Source organism: Scomber scombrus, chromosome 22 (genome assembly GCF_963691925.1).
Source record: "Scomber scombrus chromosome 22, fScoSco1.1, whole genome shotgun sequence".
In the NCBI taxonomy this organism is placed as follows: domain Eukaryota; kingdom Metazoa; phylum Chordata; class Actinopteri; order Scombriformes; family Scombridae; genus Scomber; species Scomber scombrus.
Window position 1 is genome coordinate 8,654,702 of NC_084991.1, and position 20,012 is coordinate 8,674,713.

The 20,012-nt window shown below is 40.9% G+C and overlaps 1 protein-coding gene across 2 annotated transcripts in view; it reads left to right on the forward strand.

The window, feature by feature from the left end:
* The window catches only part of tbc1d22a (TBC1 domain family, member 22a), a 128,944-nt gene that overhangs the window by 47,602 nt on the left and 61,330 nt on the right, over positions 1-20,012 (forward strand). For both annotated transcript variants that reach the window (XM_062443847.1, XM_062443846.1), the window contains exon 10: positions 18,025-18,131. In XM_062443847.1, the coding sequence (XP_062299831.1) occupies positions 18,025-18,131 (107 nt within the window). The remainder of the gene's footprint in view (positions 1-18,024; positions 18,132-20,012) is intronic.

Consider the following 20,012-nt stretch of genomic DNA (forward strand, 5'->3'; position numbering starts at 1 on the left):
GTGTAAAGAGAATTAACCATCCTTTAACAAATAAAACCACAGAACACGTCCTAATAATCAGAAGTAATAGGTAATGATTTTAAGAAATGGTGACTTAAATAATAATTCAATAATTTAACTTAAAATCCAAAATCAGAATGTCTTTAGAAATTTAGATGACAGCAACTTTCTTTTAGTCATGGCTTATCAAGTTTATTTTCTTAGGATTGAATTTTGTAAGTCAAATGTTTGTTTGTGTTTGTGTCTGACTCTTGTGAAGCTTCGTGCGTTTGATTGACAGCCAGTATCTGAGGATGTGAACCAGTTCACTGATTGGGAACCTGATTAAGACTTTGACCTGCTTGCAGCTGTTTAATTTATCCTCTAAACAAGTCTCTTCTGTCTGTTCTCTCTCTTCCATATTTCATGTTGTGTCTGTCTCTCTATCTTTACTTCTCATGCCATTCTATTTCTCTCTCCCTCTTTCTATAGCTATGGTTACATGCACACTTTTATTTCCATTCTGATTGAAATCATTCTAAATCATATTTTTCCATTGAATGGATTCTCAAAAGTTTACACCATTCCTCTCAACCTGATTGAAAATTCCTTTGAATTGGGCCGGATCAGGCCAGTGTCTTCCAGCAGAGGTGGTTACATGAGTCATGTTTACTCTGATTGGGCTATTATTCCAATTATGAGTGGAATATTAGGGTCCATGTAAACGTAGCTGTTGTTTTTGAGTCTCTTCAGTCATCGATTCTCAGAGTTTTCTCTTTGTATTCTTTTCTAAATTCCACATGCAGAGTTATGAGGGATTTTGTGTCTTGCTCAAGGACAAATCAGTAGTGAGGAAGCGTGAAGGCAAGTTAAAATAAAACAAACTCTCCCAAATGTCAGTCAAACCCTGCTGCGCACAAAATACCCCTACATGTTAGTTTGTTCGAGTTAACTTGTCTCCCTTTTGTCCTGATATTTTTATAACTGTCACTTAGTTAGCATCTCTTCTGTTTTTCTTTTCACCCCTTTGCTCTTTTTCTCTGTTTTCATTTTCCAAGTCACATAACAGCCTTGGTCTGGCACTGCAGGGCTTGTTCAGCTGCCATACACTCCATTTACCTTTTGATGATGCAATACGGGATGCTGGCTCGACCTTTTAACCATTCTTCACATCTCCACAGCGCTCCTATTTTATTTATTTTTTCCCCTCCCCTGTCACCATCTTTCATTAAAACCTGACTGTTAATCCAAATTGAAATGTTCCAATTGGTAGATTATTGATAAACTCCTCTGATGCCACTGGAAGGAAAAATACCACAAAATACCACTAATGTTGTTGTGTATCCACCTGGACTGTTAAGCAATCTAGCAGCCCTCCCTCTTATCAAAGGAGAAATTGATTTCGGAGAGTCTGTCGTTCCCGTTTCCCAACTGTGAGGCATTGCTTTTGTCTTCTCCCTAACTTCCACAGTGCAGTGCATCCCGCATTAGCCGACAATAAAAGTCATCTAATTAAGGGCAGGATGGGCCATGACGGGCCAAGGAGCAGGTCCAGTTCTCCTTTAATGTGGAGCGGAAATTGATCGGCCAACGGATCCATAATGTAATCTGCATGCCAATGTCTAAGTATGGATCCACACTGAAGAAAGATGAGAATAAGAGAGCGGGTTAGAGAGACGGGAGGAGATGAAGAAGTGTATTAGAAACAGACCAAAAAAAAAAAAAAGAAAATCCCAGGAAGGTAAAGGTTGACAGAAAGAAAAAGAAAAAATACAGAGTGAAAGATAATCAGAACTTGAACGGAGACAAACACAGTATCAGAAAATAACAATAGCCCCCTCGGTGTCTCTTCGCAGGGCTTAAGAGAAAGAGTGAGGGCACGACGAATGACAGAGAGGGACAAACAACAGAGCAGGAAAACAAGATTTTCAAAAAAGAGAAAATGACTGACTTAGAAAATGCCCCCATGCTGTCAGGAAGCAGACGAGCCAGGCAGTCCTTCCTTTCTAACCACAAAGAGATGAATGGCCTGGTGTACCCTATCACCATCCTCTCCTTTGAAGCCGTACTTGTCATGGCAGGCAGAAAGTGGCTAGCAACGGCTTCTTTGTTGCTAGGATTTCATAAAAAAAAAAAAAGAAGAAAAAAGTAAGCAATTAGCTCAGTACTGAGAGTGTTGGTCACCACTGTGAGAAGGCAGTGCGGAGAATGTATATGGCTGCCTAAACAGCCAATCAAGAGCTTCATGTATACAATATGGTTCAAAGAGTGACAGTAAATGTACTTTTTGACCTCTGTCATATTATAGGTGCTCCAACTGTGACACATGTTTTCCTGTTGTTTTTGTTTTTGTCTTTTTTAGCATTAAAGGAGTTCTGAATCCCAGTTTGACATAATATATTGTAAATTAACCTTAAACAGAACCTTAAAGCAGCTATAATCAATGTTTTTATACCAATAATGCATCAAATGAACCCGACTTATCACCCTGACTCTGCATTTCCCCTCACATATACAAAGCTTTATAGCATGTTATTGTTTTAGTTTTTTGGGCCCGCAAAAAGGGTACACTGCCATCATCAGCGTCCAGCATCCAGCTGAACAAGCTCTTGGCGCACGCTACCTGCCGAGCAACACATTGGCAACTAGCAGGTGAACTTAGTAGAGAATTTAGCTGCTAAAGAGCCTGATACTTCCCTCAGGAAAGCTGAACAGGAAGAAAAGGAGAGTGGATATTGGACTCTCATTAATCAGGTCGACATAAATATAGCTCCCAGTGAATACTTACCTCTGCATGCCTGACAATTTACACATATCTGCTGAAAAGGTGATTATATATCAAGTTTGTATTTACTGCTCGTTTCACCTTCATCTGAATTTCATGAAGATGTTCTGGCATGAGATTTTATCAGCTCATTAGTGACATAAATTCCATTCATTTGCCAAAAGAAAAGTGTTTTTTGGTTAACTTCAGCAAGCCATTGTCTTACACCGTAGACTGTATATAAAGATGGATACAGAAACGTGCTACATCACCTATTGGTTTGCATTGGAGCCTGTTTGAAGACCAGTGTCACAGTTTATTACTCAGTGTAGGGTAGTTGCTACCTGCTATACACTCATGCATTTACCTTAAGAAAGAAAAAGCACTCTGTATTTGACAAAAAAAGTTTTAGTTTTAAAAATCATGATGTACTTTAGACCATTTTGTAGGCATATGTTGGAGTTCTTGTAGAAATAGGATAATGTACTCAGTGAGCGGGGGGCCCTTGAGGAAGAAAGGAAGAGGACAAACCTAAAATGTTCTAAGTTAAGTATATTTTAAAATTTAAATGCATTTCATAGCAACAGAAGTGAAAGCTCTTTATAAAATGGAAATGGTGAATTACTCAAGAAAGGAGGTTTCAAACGCCGTAGACACTCGCACAAACTCAACTTGCATCACTTAGTGAGGAGGTCAAACAGCCGACCAGAGCCATCAGTAAAGTCAGACAGATTTTGGAGATGTATGCTTGTGGTTATTAGGGGAGATGGAGTAACGGAGGAGCAAGAAGAGCATTATGCATGTTTGTGATGGAGCAGCCAGAGGTCTGGGTAGTGGAGTGTGAGATTGCGTGTGTATGTGTGTCTTTCAGCCAGGCCTTTTTAAACTATAAAGACTCTTCAGATCCCCAGACATGAGCCTTTTTCTCCAGAAGCTACTCAAAGCTCTCACAAATGCAGACAAATATGTACTTTTCTTCACAATATGCTCTTTAGCATTCGCTTCTCTATTGCAACTGGTGTCTGCCTAGGGCACATTTGCAAATTACAAATGCAATTTTTAGTCAGTCCACTTTTTTATGTTGTATTTTACATTATAGTAGGAAGTTTGTCCCAGGCACTAGTCGCAAAACGTGTTTTACAAGTAGATGATACTGCTTAAACCAAAGACGAGAATGGGAGATTAGTGAGAAATGTAACACTGGTCCTCTGTGATGGTGATTATATATTTTTTGCTGTGGCACTAGAACAACAGCATCCTCACTAAAGGAAAACAGGGAACTCCTCTCCTCCTCTCTGCAGCTATTACGAGAATGTGTGCATACCTGGTGCTCACCATACCTCTATGTGTGTTTGTGTGTATGGGCATGCATACAGTTGAGTTGCATTTGGTCACAATATAAAATAAAATGTGCTGCATGTTGTTTTTTTTTCCTTTTCTTTTTACACCTGTTTTCATTTTGACATTGAAATGAGTAAAATAGTACAAATGTGTGTAATACATCCTTTTAGATGGGGGTTACATGTAATTTCTGGCTATATCTATTAGTTAAAGAGCTTTTTTTAATGTAAATCTTTCTTACAGATTAGTCCAGACATGGCAGGATATTCACAGAATGCAAAATTCGGCTCCTTGTGTTGTGACAAACTGAGGTTAAAAAGTTATAATATGAGGGATGAAAGCTGTTTTTTGTTCCCTTGCATGCTCCATCTCATCACTGATGGATTTCTAAACCTATTTTGCTGCTTAAGCCTTAATATAATTGAATATATTTCCTTCATTTTCTCATAAGTTTCATCATTTCACATTATTAGATAGTAAATTCCGATGATTGTTTTATAATGTCTGCCAGCACACATGCATTGCATGGCGACATAATAAGTTGGAAGTTATTCATTCCTATGTGCTCACATGCTCTCGGTAAAGCATTTTGCTGGAGTCATTGATTGATCTGTTTAGTTGGCTTTAATGAAACTTGAACATATAGAGAGATTGTTATGATCACAATAATAATCATATTGTGGTTGTACATGTTTTTTTATTACCTTTTATTACGTCTTTTTCACACTTTTTGAACCTATTTGTTTATAGACTGACCTTGAGGAGAAGGATTCCCTCAATGACTTCAAATCGACTCATTCTGCACATTCATTATAAATAATTGTATTTACTTTGTTCAAAGGGAGAGAGTGATACATTCATTGCAGTTCTCTCAGAAGGCGGAAGACAAGTTCAGTTAATATCTCTCTGTGCATGCCTTACATTGTACTGCTACAGCTTTTACATTAATCTAACACCTTCCTATTCAGACCTGTGAAGTGCTGAAAGTGTTGCGGAAATGTTACGTGTTCAGACCGAGTGAGTCTGCTGTCTAGACTTTTCCCAAAAAAAAAGAAAGAAAGAAAAGGAAAAAAAGAGGCTTATTCGCTCTTATAGATGAGAGCGACATTGTTATTCACTATCAAATGAGCTGCGGTTCTGAAAGGGGTCATATTTCTCTGTAGCTGGCACTAAAATGTTCTTAAATAAATGTCTTTTAATTTGATGGACACACTGCTTTTATGCAACATCCTCTGTGTGTGTGTGTGTGTGTGTGAGTGTGTATGGCTGTCCATGTGCGTGTCTGTGCTGGCCTTATGTACGATCCACTCCACATAATGCAGACGTATGATAACGCAACATATCATTTGCTCTGAATGAAGCCAACTGGCTGTAATTGTAGATTCTGACTGGGTCTCGCTGAACCTAAATGCTGCTTATGTACCACAAAGAGGTTTTTAAAGAACATATATCTCTTTATAGAGATACATTTTGTACAATGCCTCAGAACTGAGAGAGGGAGCTCTGCTGGATGTCTCTTTGAAAAAGGCATTTATACATGCACATACATACACAAGCAGAGCCCCTGCATGTATTGGAGGATGAGAGTTAGAGTGTGTGTGTTAAAATGGGTGAAGTAGGGGGGTGCAGCATTGCAGATAGACTAGATGGAGCACCCAGGGACAAAGCTGGGAAGATGGAAACATACTGTCAGTCAGCTGTGATGAAAATCCTGCAGGAGTGTAGTACTCCACACACACAAACACAGGACACAAGCTAGTAAGGTGAGCCACCACTAATACAGACCCAGCCTGAAGCTGTTATCTCTCTATGTGCAACGAAACCCTGATGAAAACAGATGCTTGAATCTGAATGACACTGGAATTAAAATTTGCCCCTCGTCTGATGCTTCACACAGTTCATTTTTGTCCGTTACATGTCATTTTCATCACCTCCTTCATTGTCTTGTCCTCTCCTCGTCTCTTCTCCCTCTCATCTCTGATCTGTTGTTTGTCCACGGGCATGAAGCTTGAGCCACGGCGGAGTGTATCCTGCCCTGCCATGCTGTACTCACTTGTGTTTCAATTGCATCCTCACATCAAGAGAGGACACTACCAAGCCATTATACAATGATTGACTCACCATGTGCAACCATAGAGAGATGGTGACAATTTTAGAAGATGTGAAGGTCTCAGTAGTTTTTTTTAGTTTTCTAGTGTAAGATGAGACAAATAGGAGCAACAGAACTGTGATGAATTGTATACTGGTGCTTTGAACTAGGGAGGCACCAATCAGACTTTCTCTTCTTCCACTACTGATTCTGATACCTGGAGTTACGCTATCTGCAGACACAGAGTACATATCCTATGTCACTGCTCTCTTTCCCCTCCAAAATTCAAAAACTTCATACCTCACTGGAGTAGAACTCGGTAGATTCATTTTTATGAAAGGTAAGTAGAAGATCAGTAGAAGATCAGGGACTGCTGTGGCACCTAAAAATATATGTTTATAATAATTACATTTAACTCTGGCCAATACCAAAATGATGTTGAAACCTCTCCTCTCTCCTCCCCTCTCCTCTCTGTATTCATCCATCTGCCTGTTTGTCCGTCTATAGATTGAGCAATCTGTGGAGTGGATCTTGGCCAGTAGGCGGTTAACTAATATCGGCTTTTTTCTCCCCATGGTCTGGCCACTGTTGGTCGAGCTTCCTATTCCGAGTCTCCCTCTGATTAACGGCTGTTATTAGCTCTAATGAGCTGCTTAGTGATTGCCCGAGCACAGCTGCTGACATCCAGCAGGAACACTGTCTTTTTTACTTTGTTCCTTATCTACTTTTGCTTTCTCTAATTTCTCCCGCTTTAATCATTCAGTGAGATTATTGACACCCCCCCCCCCCCCCCCCCCCCCCCACCCCACCCCCACCTCCACCACACACCGTCCCCTCCCGAGACAGTTTGAGATTTGTTCTTCAATGTTCTTTGATGGTGTCTCTCTTTGTTTCTCTCCTGGCTTGAGCTTTGTCTTGGTCTCCTCTCCCCTATTTGGTTTAGAATGCAATCACCATGTTTCTGGGGTTAAGTAATAGCATTTGGAGCGGCAGAAATTGAATCAGCCGTGCGGTTTTTGACCCTCAGTCTCTATCTCCACCTTTCGCTGTATCAACGTCTCTCTTTCATTCCTCTAAAATATGTTCTTTATTTTCAGGCCATTATTTTTTTTAGATGGTCTTCATTTTACATTAATTTTCTACTTTTTTTTCAAGTGATGATATTTTGATTGTCAAGGATCACAAAACTTGGTTTCTTGTTTTCATACAGAGAGGTTGTATTTCTTTTTTATGTAGTTGTTTATGTATTTCAATGTGTCCATCTAACCTCAGCTGTGTAGTTGCTTTCCAAGCATGCTTCTGTTTTTATTTTCATACAAAGGACTGTACACTATAGACCATACTTACTCGAAATAACATTTTAATCCATAACAGGAGCAAATTTTAACCACAGCCTGCTTCTGAGTGAAAAATCACTATCTCATCACCTCAGCTTTCATCATTCAGCCATCCACGAGGCACCGGTTGTTCTTAGCAAGGTTGTCGTAGAGTAAAATTACTTGTTCAAAACTAGCTGAGATTGACAGTGAAAACATGTGTTTAAGGATGACTGGACTGAGAAATACATGGCTATTGTGAACTAAACTATCCCAAAACATGGACAGTAAGAACCACAAAACTGAACTATTTGAAGTCATGAAAGACTCCAGCAGAAAAGTGTAAAATCAACATTTTCAGCAATGAATGTAGAGTGAAGAACACTTGGATGGACACTTTAATCAGTGTCTCTGCCTGGCCATCACAAGTTTAAGGATGTGGTAACAAAACCAAGGTGTCAGGTGTTGTGGAGTTACATTTTGAAATATCTTTATGTAATGGGCCTTTGATGCAGTGAAAATATATTAGGTTCTTCTCTAAGATTTGTATTTGAGTATACCGTAAAGAAGCAGTTCCAACCTAGAGGTGAAGGGAAGCGAGGAAGTATTTGAGCCATTTAACACAAATTAACTTCACTGGTCTGTTTTTTCTAAAAATAAAAATCTGTGACAAAAAATAGGACACAATCATAGTAATTATATTCAGCGAAAACAGATGAATAGGAAATTAAAACAAATATGACAAAACTGTAATACTGTATAAAATGGAAAATATTCTCATTATGCTGTTTAAAAGCCATTTGAAAAAGAATGTGCCACATGTGTTGCTTTGTTGCTTTCAATAATGTGTTGTGAAGTGGACATGTGTTGGCCTGTGCTGCGTAAATGACCAGTAAAGTCACAGAGACCATTGTCAGTGCTTGACAATGGGATATATAAAGCCTGGAAATCAATAGCTTTCATCTGCATCCGGCTTGATCTTATTTCCCAGTATTACCAGAGATTCTCTCATCACTCCTGATAAAAAGCAATAGAGCTCAGAAATGATCCAGAGAAATAGTTCTGTCAAAAAATGATTTATCTTCTGTGAATAATCGCTGGGGTTATTGAATATTTTTAGATCAAGTTAATTACTTGACTATAAAAAGCCATAAATTGAAGCTCTCCTCTCTGAGAAGCTTCAGATCCCTCCAAGTCTCTGTTTCTCGTTCTCTCTGTCAGCCGTGTGATTGGGAAAAAGAAAAATCTGTTTTATCATTCTGTCACCAGCGAGACGCGTTCCGCTTGACCTGATGCAATTGCAGGCAATTGAAACAGTCATCTTACTGCTCGGCTGTGATGGTGGTGTGTGGTGTTGTGGATTGCATCATGACCACGTGCACATACACTCACACACACACAGATGCACACGCACATTTGCGCAGAGACAGATATGTAGACTCTTTTGAAACAAACGCACTCACGCGCAAAGACGCTCACCCATGTATACAAATATGCACGCAGACATGCAGAAACAAAGGATTTGGACACTTACATACTGTATGTGCGCACACATACATGCAGGAATACACTCTCAACTGTTGTACGCAGCAACTCAGGATTACATCTCGAGGTGTCTCTCTTACCGCTCAGCATGTAGACTGTGCCTGTGTGTTCAAATTTGTCTGCTGCCGTTCATAATGTCTGCTTATTACTGTTCCCCAAATGTTTTTTCTTCCCTAACTAAGCCCGCAGATTACACACGCTAATGACTTAATGGACTGATCCTTCACTTACATCTCAGGAAACTTTCATTCGGCTCCCTGATGTGTCTTGTGCATTAGGCAGGCAGATTTATTATACTTCAACTGGATTGGAGATCTTAAGTGATTAAACAATGTTTATGCGTGTAAAAGGAGGCAGCCTATATAAAGTGGCAATGAAAACGTGATGGAATTCTCACTTAATTTGCTTGACATGTTTACTTTTAAATCATTTTAATACAGGAAACCTGCACAATGATGCATAATCTGGTTATGTATCATTGTGCATTATGCTGGCTGTAGAAGTAGAAGAACATTACATGCCCTTAAAAAGTACTGAAATGAATAGTCAGTAGTCAGACAGTTGGTTATTTAAAAGCGGAATTAAGTTCTGATGTCTACTACAGCAGAAACACTACCAACAAAGCAGAGCATCCGACCCATTAAGAGCACTTAAATTGCAGTCCGTGTTCCACGTCACAAATACTGTAACATTTACCAAAGGACCAAAACAACAACAACACAAACCACTTCATAATCTCAACCATTTAAAGAAATGGATAGAATAACAGGGACTAGAAGAGTTGCAATTCGTTGAAACTGTTAAACAACCCTTTCTTTAAGTGCTAAAATGGTACTACATACAGATACGAACATATTGAATTAATAAAATGATTATATTGACTTATACTAATTTATTCTGGGCACATATTGGTGCTTTATTTAAAATTCAAATGTTGTATTTGCATTGTTTCTATTTAAAATCAGAGCCCGAAACTGATCCTGAGTTGGGCCACCATAAGCTGCCAGAATAGCTTCAATTTTCCCTTGGCATTGATTCTACAGTCTCTGAACTCCCATGAAAGGACGAACACCATTCTTCCACATATAACAGATATAACCTCATTTGGCGTTTTGATGATTGTGGTGTAGAGCGCTATCTAACATACCGGTCCCTGTGGATGCGGACATTGTCATCCTGGAAGAGACCACTCCTATCAGAATAGAAATGTTTTATCATAGGATGAAGGTAATCACTCAGAACAACTTTGTATTATTTTGCAGTGACCCTTCCATCCAAAACGTGCCAGCAAAATGCCCCATCCAAGCATAACAAAACCACCGGATCCCCTCACTGGAAGGGTCAAGCAGATCTGTACCAGTTTTTCCTTAGTCACCCATCTGTAGTGTAGGCTGAGAAATGGGATCTGTAAATGTATTAAAATCAAGAATAGTGTAACTAAATAAATAAGAAATATACAGTATAAATACAATATTAATGCACTATAAATATACATTCATATAAATATACTAGTACTGCCCAGTTGACCTATTGCACACATTTTTTTTTACTGCTCAGTCAGGATTGCACAGTTGAAAATATAAATTATAAATTATACATTACGGGGATATGAAGCTGCTGACATGGGTGAAATAAGTCCAGAGGGCCAGTCTATTGACTGTGTCTGACACACTGAATGAGGAGTTGAAAACTTTGATGGCCATGGGCAGAAATGACTTCTGTGGAGTGAGTCCTTGCACCGAATGTTCTTGACCAGCACATAATAGAGTGGCTGGGAGACAGCAACCTCCTCTCTGACACCGCCGCCAGAGAGTCCAGCTGCACCCCCGCAGTGTCACTGGCCTTTTGGATCAGTTTTTTGAATCTGTTAGCGTTTGTTACCCTCAGCATGTTGCCCCAGCACATAAGAGAGCAATGGCCATCACAGACTCCTAAAACATTCTCAGCATTGTCCAGCAGATGTTGAAGGACCTCAACCTCCTCAGAAAGTAGAGAGGGCTCTGGATGGTCTTGTTGGAGGGCTTTAGTGTTCTTAGCTCAGTCTAGTTTATTGTCAATGTCCTTGGGTATTTTCTAGTCCTCCACAATGTCTACATCTGCTTTCTGGAGTAGGTAGTAGTTGAAGAACATATTATGTTTGTTGGCACTTTCTAAGCTGCCCTCAACCATTGTGCTTCTACATGCATGCATTCAACCAAATCTTGCTTGACAAACATTTCACTCATTTTTGTGACATAATAAGAGTCATGTCCAGTGCATTGACCAAAGTAGGGCAGCAGTTAATGATTATTTCAATTGCCAATTATTCTGTTCAATGTTTTTTGGATTAATTGATGAAACTTTTACATTTTAAAATGCCATAAAAAACATAAAAATGCCCATTGCAAAGTCACCACAGACTTTAGTGCAACCATGGGTTGTGCTATTGATCATCACAGCCCTCTCTCCCTCCTCCATCATTGGAATTAGAAAGCTTTGGTGTAATAAAAAATAAACCACTTTCCAGGCAATGTTGTGTCTCTGGCATTGCTGTGGTGATGCAGTCGTAGAGCTCAGTATGTTGCCAGCTGCACATTTGTTGAATAACGTTTTCACACACATCTGTGCTGTACAAACGTGCCACAGGCCAATATCAGGGATGGCTTGTAATATGAATACAGACATTGGTAGCAGTAGCAACAGTTAATGCAATGCGGTGGCCTTCACTTCCTCATACAAAACCCCATCTTACCTTAGGCTAAGTGGATCGTTATGTGTCTGCATATAGGCAGATATGGTATTCATAGCTGTATTCCATTTGATGTCAAGGACCTACATTATCTTGCCAACAACTGTGGGACCCGCTGTTTGATGTATGGACACATGGCTTACAGTGCTGATAGTGGGAGATGGGAACATAGTTGGGATGATTGTGTAGATTGTATGACCTAAAGCGTTCCTTATCACTGGCGAGGCTGAAGTTCAGTGCTTTGAATGAGTAAGCTTAGTGGTGTACAATGAATGAAAACCGTGTAACTTTTAAGAACTATGAGACATTTCATGGACTACACAGTAGACTTCCGATACGTTTCTTGGTCTTATGATGGCAAAGATTCTTGGAAATGAAAAGGGCTTTTTCCATGAGGAAATTATGGAAACATTTATCTTTTTCTTTCTCCTCCACTCATGTCACATGTACTATCTGTTCTCCTACACACACACACACACACACACACACACACACACACACACACACACACACACACACACACACACACACACACACACACACACACACACACACACACACACACACACACACTCCTACCCTTACCTTCCCTCACCTCCAGCTGTCTATTTTCATATCTTCACATCTCGTTTCCTGCACCACCATCATTCTATTCTCATTGCACTCTCTCAGTCTTCTATGTTTGTGTGTGTGCCATCAGCGTGTTGGTGACACCAGGTTTGCCAGCTTGACTCTCCTCTTAATTATCCGACAATATGAATGCCACCTCTCAGGAAAATGTTCAACTCTTATTAACAACAGTGTAATCACAGTAATTGTGCCACACTGGGAAATCACTTCTTTTGTGTTACAGGAGGCTGAGTGAGAGGTGGTGTGGGGGTTAGTCTGAGGTGTGAGGAGGTGGAGGTATCACACATCTCGCCAGCAGATAACGTGTGTCTCATTTTTAAGTGTCAAGACTTCGGCTGTGTCACTTGGGTGTCATTCCGAAGGTGGAAAGTGGATTGTGACATGTTTGGAATCCTCGCCCCAAATTGTAAGTCGTTAGATTCATTAGATTTAAGCTGAACCGCTGCTGTAAATGATAAGTAATGACTGCACTACTTCATGCGATCTTATGAGCTTTGGTGGTGAAATCTTGTTAAAACTGAAAGCTCTGGCGGTCAGAAACTCAGATTTGCTTGTGATTAATCTGAACCAACAGAAGGTTGTCAAACGGGACTGTTTTTTATTGCCAATTGCTGTCTGTACAGACACACCATCAGGCTTAACACACACCACACACACACACACACACACACACACACACACACACACACACACACACACACACACACACACACACACACACACACACACACACACACACACATACACACACATACACACACACTCTCTTTATGATTACATCGGGCTAAACTAGCTCGTTTATCATCTTACATCATATTACCTTGTGGCCCATAGTTGTAGAGGGCAGATGGCAGCACTGGTGTGCGTGTGTATAGTGTGTGTGCTCGGATGCGTGCATGCCTGTGTGTTCGTAGTTGCCCGCACTCAGTCTCTGGAGGTGTAACCCGGCTCAGCATGCCAAGCTGTGCCAAGTGCTCACAGCTGGCAGTGACCAAGCAGTTGGTCTCTCTGGACAAGTTGCCCCCTGCGCCAGGACAAACAGGAAATGAGCCCTGGGGCCTGGCAGGAAAGTGGCTCTGTGGCCAATAGGAAGGAGAGGCGAGGAGAGGGGCAGAACAGCTTGAAGAGGCAGCAGGGCTTGAGACTAACGGTGTTCCATCGCCCCGGGGATTGTAGAAAGTGTCCTTGGGATGAATGGAGATCTTTGAGATGCAAGGGATTTTATAAATTATTCTTATTTGTTTATTTCAAACTAGCTTAGCATATGACAACTGAACCAAGCGCTTACTACAACAGAGCATGTCTTCTCATGCTGTTACTGTAGTTACCATCACATTCTGATTAATAGCGGATGGGTTGTGGGTGGTGTAATAATACATCATTGATGAGGAAAATATTAATTATATTCTCTAAAATGTGAACACAGCAGGAAAGGGAGCTGCAGTCGGCTGCTGCTCCATAGCAGCCAGCTTCATTTTTCATCAGGCAAGAATTACTGATTCACAACTAAGCAAACTAACAACCGGGAATACTAAGAAATATACAGACGATAACAACAATTATTTCTACAATTATACAAGAGAGGTTGCTGGAGACATTGGTGCACTGAGTATGCTACAATCTCTCCAGACCACATAGGTTATAAGGAGGAGATACGTGGTGCATAAATATGAAACTGTATTGCAAAGGAACCTTTCACCATGGAAACATTAACAATTTCTGAAAGCAGCATCTCTAATCTTTAAAGTAAGTTGTTAAAGAAAGCACTGAATCAACAGGGGTAGATTTAGAGATTTGGGTGGGGGGGTTATCTTGCTTTATAAAGTAAAGAAACAGCATTTTGATTTTGGGATGTTTTACATTTACTTTAGCACGGTTAAAAGGTTTCCAGGATGGTGGTGTAAAAAGTTAGTCTGGAGTCCTGAGAGACGAGATAGAGATAGCATCAGAAAAGATGTCAAGTGGTTGTATAGAAGAAGTAGATGGAACAAGTGAGCAGGAAGTGTGCAAAGGAAAAGCATTGATGTAGCAAAGAAGAGATCATAAGACTATCAGAGTAAACTCAATGTATAAAAAGAGATGGGAGTGGCACATTGAAGGGGAAAAGGAGACTTGAAGAGACGGAGTTGAAACTATGTCAAGAGAATAACAATTCACCTAAAAATTTGGGTTGTAGGAAAAAGTTTGGATCCCTGAATTAAACATTTCCCTCTGTAACGATCAGTTTTTCGTTTTTTTTGTGTCACATCAAAACCAAACATCAAAGAAAATCTGATTCCGACTTCAAGCAAACAATTACAGCTCTGTGTTGTGCATGTTTGTTTCTCTGTGTGCACAGTCTTATGTGCATGCATGTGACGTTCCTTAGCTATGCATCCAAGTCTGTGGTCTGCTGTGTTGCTCTGCAAATTTGATCACAAAATCTTCGGAGCGTCTCTGTTTGTTCCGAGACAAGCAAGTTGCGTGTCTTAGAGTTAGAGTTGGTTTCGTCAAACAAGTCCTCTTCTCCTACCAAGGTGAGTTCATGCCAGGCCTGTTTTCTCAATAGCTGACACTTTTCCTCTGAAGAATATTATTTGGCAAGAGATGACTGCCGAGGCTCATCTCACACAGAACTAATGCCACTGAGACTCCCATCCTCTGGTGCGAGGCTCGCTGAAGCTTGAACTTCCACAAATTCCCTAGGTTCTTATTTGTAAAGAATTTCTACTGAGACACGGATCATGTCCCAGACATGTATTGTCAGCTGGTCCTTAGTGTGGAGGCAGAGCTCCCAAAGTAATCACCAAGAGAATATCTTGAAGGAATTTCTACTGAGGCATGGATCTAGTGAAAGTAATTAGCAGCTTCTCCTTTTGAAAGCAGGGTGACTAAGACATACAGTCTGTTGAGGCATTCAAGGTGGCATAGAGGTGCTTTTTTATTATTATGCTACCAAAACAATATTTTAAAGGTGGATCAAGTGGGTCATGAAAGCTGAATTCAGCTACCCTGTGTTAAATTATCAGACATTTAGCACCCAGCTTTGATTCTTTTCTCCTTTAAACAGTGGACAGAAAGAGCTGTCTGGACTACCTGGCCATGAAAATGACTAATGACCTGAGCTTTGACTGTTTTTGTGCATTCATCCGTGTAAAGCCACTTATTGGGTGTTATAATCAGTTCCACCAGTGATCACAGGGGGCACTGTTGCTTCATGATCCAGCCGCAGTGAGTCCCAGTGCGTGGCCTCAGTCTGTCCTCCTCTTAGCCCTTCCTCTTGTGTGTCCTTGTTATTGTGATGAGCTATGCCCAGTTCCAGTACGATCACTGGATTCTTGGAAGCCGTCCCTCGCAGTGTGCTCCAGTGTCAAGGTCTTCGTTTGAAACCGAGCCCGACAGCGAGGCTTTAGCCACGACAAAGACTGATTTGAGACTTTGGGATACTCGGGGTCCCCCCCAAATGACAGAGCAAAGGCACTTCACCACCTTGTTAATCAGCAACGACACCATGCGAATTACCAGTCAGACTGTTTACAATTAATCTTTTCAGCTACAGATTTAAAAACCATGACTGGTGCCCGGAGCCACCACATCCCTCAGAGAATGTTGTATTCACGTAACATCATTGTGTTCTGCATCACCATAGAAGAGCTATCAAATTAACTACTGACTTGAAATTGGTCAGATGGTTGCCTCCTTTGTCTCTGCCTTACTGGAACAGAATATTGCTCCAACGCCACATTTAGGTCTAGTTGAAGACCTCATTCCACAAATTGAATTTTATTAGATCATATATCTGTATGTTTTTACTAATAATGACCGTTATGTTATGTGACCTGCAGCTGAATTACATTTTGCTTTTCTGTTGTTTTTATATCTCTGGCTTGTGTTGGTATTGTGGTTCGAATGAACTGACATTTAATGAAAATACAGCCCCTGACCACTTCCATATCTGATATTAAAGATCTGGTAGCTATGTGAACAAAATTAGATTTTTGCAGGTCTGGACACCTTGATGTGTCCTGGTGCGATAGGATGAAAGGTCTCACTGAAATGAATGAACTGTAGCCTCTTTCTCTGCTTTCTATCCATCCTAACCTGACTTCAAGCAGACAAGACAATGATGAGAGCGCCCGCATGGATGGCAGGATGTTGAATGAGCGCACACGCATACACACACATGCATACACACATGCATACACACACACACACACACACACACACACACACACACACACACACACACACACGCGCACACACACGCATGCACGCGCACACAGCCTAGTTGTTAGTGGCTTTGTAGTCCTGGCCCACTGCCAGCTCCCTGTCTGTCTTTCTGTCTGTCTGTCAGACTGAGCATGCTCATTACAACCTTGACAACATTCCACTGGGGTTGCCAAGGATACCAAGCAGAGCTGCCAGGTCCTGCGTATGTATGTGCGAGGTTATGTGTGTACTAGGCACGCACGATCTTACACAAATTCATATACCAAACTTCGGTTTTTGGTAATGTGACCACACACACACACACGCGCGCTTTCCTCTTTCTCTCTGCCCTCCACTCTTTTCTTCTTCTTCTCTCTAGATCATTGTTAATCAGTCTCGTCCCATCTCCTCTCCACTGGCTGTCAGTGGCTTGTCAGAAGGCTGTCAAAGCCCCTGCAGTCCGTCACACACTACTGCCGTTAATGACATCTGATGACACCCATCGTTGAAGTCACCCGGTGGAGATGACTGGAGACTCAGTGTGCTCGCTGCTTGGAAATTGTTTTTGCTGTGCAGCCTTACCAAATTTTTAGGATGAACTTAATTCTGTTTTATTTATTATCTTTCATATTTTGTTTCACTCTTTACGATTGCAGCACCCCCCTTTGAGTCAAAAACAAAAGTCTGAAATCATAAAATACAAACAAATCCCAGCAAAAATAAAGTAGAAAAGTATAAGAACACAAGGCAAAACTAGTTCAAATATGATAAAAGAGGGCATTATGCAGTATAAAGGCAAGTCTTGAAAAATGTATGACATGAGAGGTAATTTAACTTCAGTAAGTTCAGTAGCTGAGACTGAATATATGTTAAATACATTCACTGTGTCTGCAGTGACAAGTATATATTATGCTGTGTGCGTGGAGACTATGTGACATTTTCTAAATGCTCAAAGCAGACATGGGGAATGGTTGAAGCACTTTTTTTAAAAAGATGATAATCGTTTAGCTGCTCTATTAGTCTCTTACCTCTATTTATTTTCTTCCCACACGCTCGGCTGCTGCACTCTCGCCATTGTTTCATCCCCACTTTATTCATGAGCTTCAATTTGTCAGCGTCTTCATTTCTATCCATACACCTCTTTTATATCCCGCCTCCTTACCTCTTCCCTCGCTCCCACTCACCCCGTTGAGTTCGTGTCCCCCCCCCCCCCCCCCCCCTTCGCACTGATGACTTTGTTGTTCCGTGTCTGAGTGGTGGGCTTATGATGGAGCCCTTGCTGAGCTGGTAGACCTGAATTGCTCTCTACATCTCTGTTTCCCCGTCCACCCCCCCCCCCTTTTTATTTTGCTTTCTCACCTCACGCTGTCTCTCTCCCTCTTTCCATCTCTTTCCCCCGCAGTGTTTTTTTCTCACTCTCTCTGTTCTCTTTTCTCTTCTCTAGAGGAGGAAGTGGAAAACTTTGACGTGTCCAGTCTCCAGGAAGAGGCTCTGAGGAACATTGAGGCTGACAGCTTCTGGTGCATGAGCAAACTGCTGGACGGCATCCAGGTAAGCATGTGTGTCGAAAAGATGTAGGCTGTCTAAGGAGAAACTCTGATAAATCACCCACATATGCTTTTATACTTTCATACCAACACACGATACATGCTTATTCTCCCACTGTCTCTTACATCCATGTAGCCCACGGGTGAAATCTTCCAACCATACAGGCCATTGAGCCAAAAAAGAGGTTTTCAAACTGAGAGACGAGCCTCCCCAGGGGGTTGCAAGGGAGTTGAAGGCGGGGGGGTCGGGGTGGGGTGTGCAGTGGTAGAGATGTGAGCCACAATTTGCGTCATTGCTCTTACTTAATAATCCGTATTGAGTCATAACTCAGTTGAATCTGAACACAGACATGATGAACATATATTAATGCCTCACAGCTGGCGATGAATGTTTTCGGGATCTCCGGACATATGTCTCTCCCCATTCTAGTGAACACTGTTTCTTCAAATTTGGTCCAAATTGAATCTTGGACTCAAGGATAAGCTGATAAGAATTTGGTGGTCAAAGGTCAACAGAAAAACATTTTGTTTGGCCACTACTCAAGAATGCATACTCATAATTATGATAAAGTTTAACGCAAATGACATTTATATCTAAAAGTCAAAGGTCATCTTTACTGTGACAGTGTTTTGCAAAAACACTTCTCTGTCCGTTAATCAACCCCGTAACTAAGGAACAGAGAGGAAGATTGTGAACATATTTCACATTTGGTCAGATATTGAATTGGTGGCACTAATCTTGGGTGCCCACTTTGAAACTGTGGTGATTGTATTGATCGTCTGTGCTGTCAGGGTTGAAGATCTGTGTAAAGCATTTTACTGACATACTTTTAAAACACTTTTTTATGTCTGAGTGCCAGTTTGGATATACATACACTCAGGGTTCAAACTGAATGGGACTTGAATTTTTTGGTAGCGCTTATGTTTCAGTTGATGGGTTTTTAACGTATTTAATGGACCAGTGTGTAGGATTCAGGGGGATCTATTGGCGGAGATAGAATCTAATATTCATGACTATAGTTTAAATTAGTGTGTAATCACCCAATAATAAGAATTGTGTATCTGTAACCTTAGAATGAGACCTTTATATCTAAATAGAGAGTGGTTTCTCTTCCATGGAGCCCACCATGTTGCAAAGCCATATTTCTACAGTAGCCCAGAATGGACAAACCACATACTGACTCTATAGAGGGCCTTTTGCATTTTTCAGTTTCGCACCCACCCTAGGTTCTCCTACACGCTTGGAAGTGGAGGGTGAGGGGAGATATTCAGTTAGCTGTAATATGCAACTTTACCACTAGATGCCACTAAATTCTACACACTGGTCCTTTAAAATCTAAAGGTTGTATTGTTTTTCAACGTTGAGAATATGTGCTTGACAAATCAATATGAAATCTAAAAAAAAGAAGTGTATGTATGTACAGCACGGAATGTTCACGTGGGTTGCGGCTCCTGTTCGTTGTGAAGCCTGCAGGACTTTTGACAGTGTGAGCATTGCAGTATATATAAACCAGCTTTCCTGTGTGGGTTTAAAGAAAATGATTGTCTTGCATATTCTGATGCAGGCTTGTGTGTCTGGGGACCAGATAATTGCATACAGACCACGCACCAAACTTCATTTTGTTTCATCTTTTTTTTCTGAAACCCTTTGCCCACCAGCTTTCTTAATCGACCTCGCTCTCAGCGATCATGGTTGAGCCATCTGTCAATTCTGAACGTGCCTGCCTGTGCTGGCGGTAGATTTCCCCTCAACAGCACCACTGTTACTTACAATCCTCAGTTCTGTCTCAGTTCCAAAACACATTTTAACCATATCTCTCTACGCTGGATTAAAGCACAGATTCTTCAGCAATATAACAGAATACCTTTCTATGCTATTTTTACT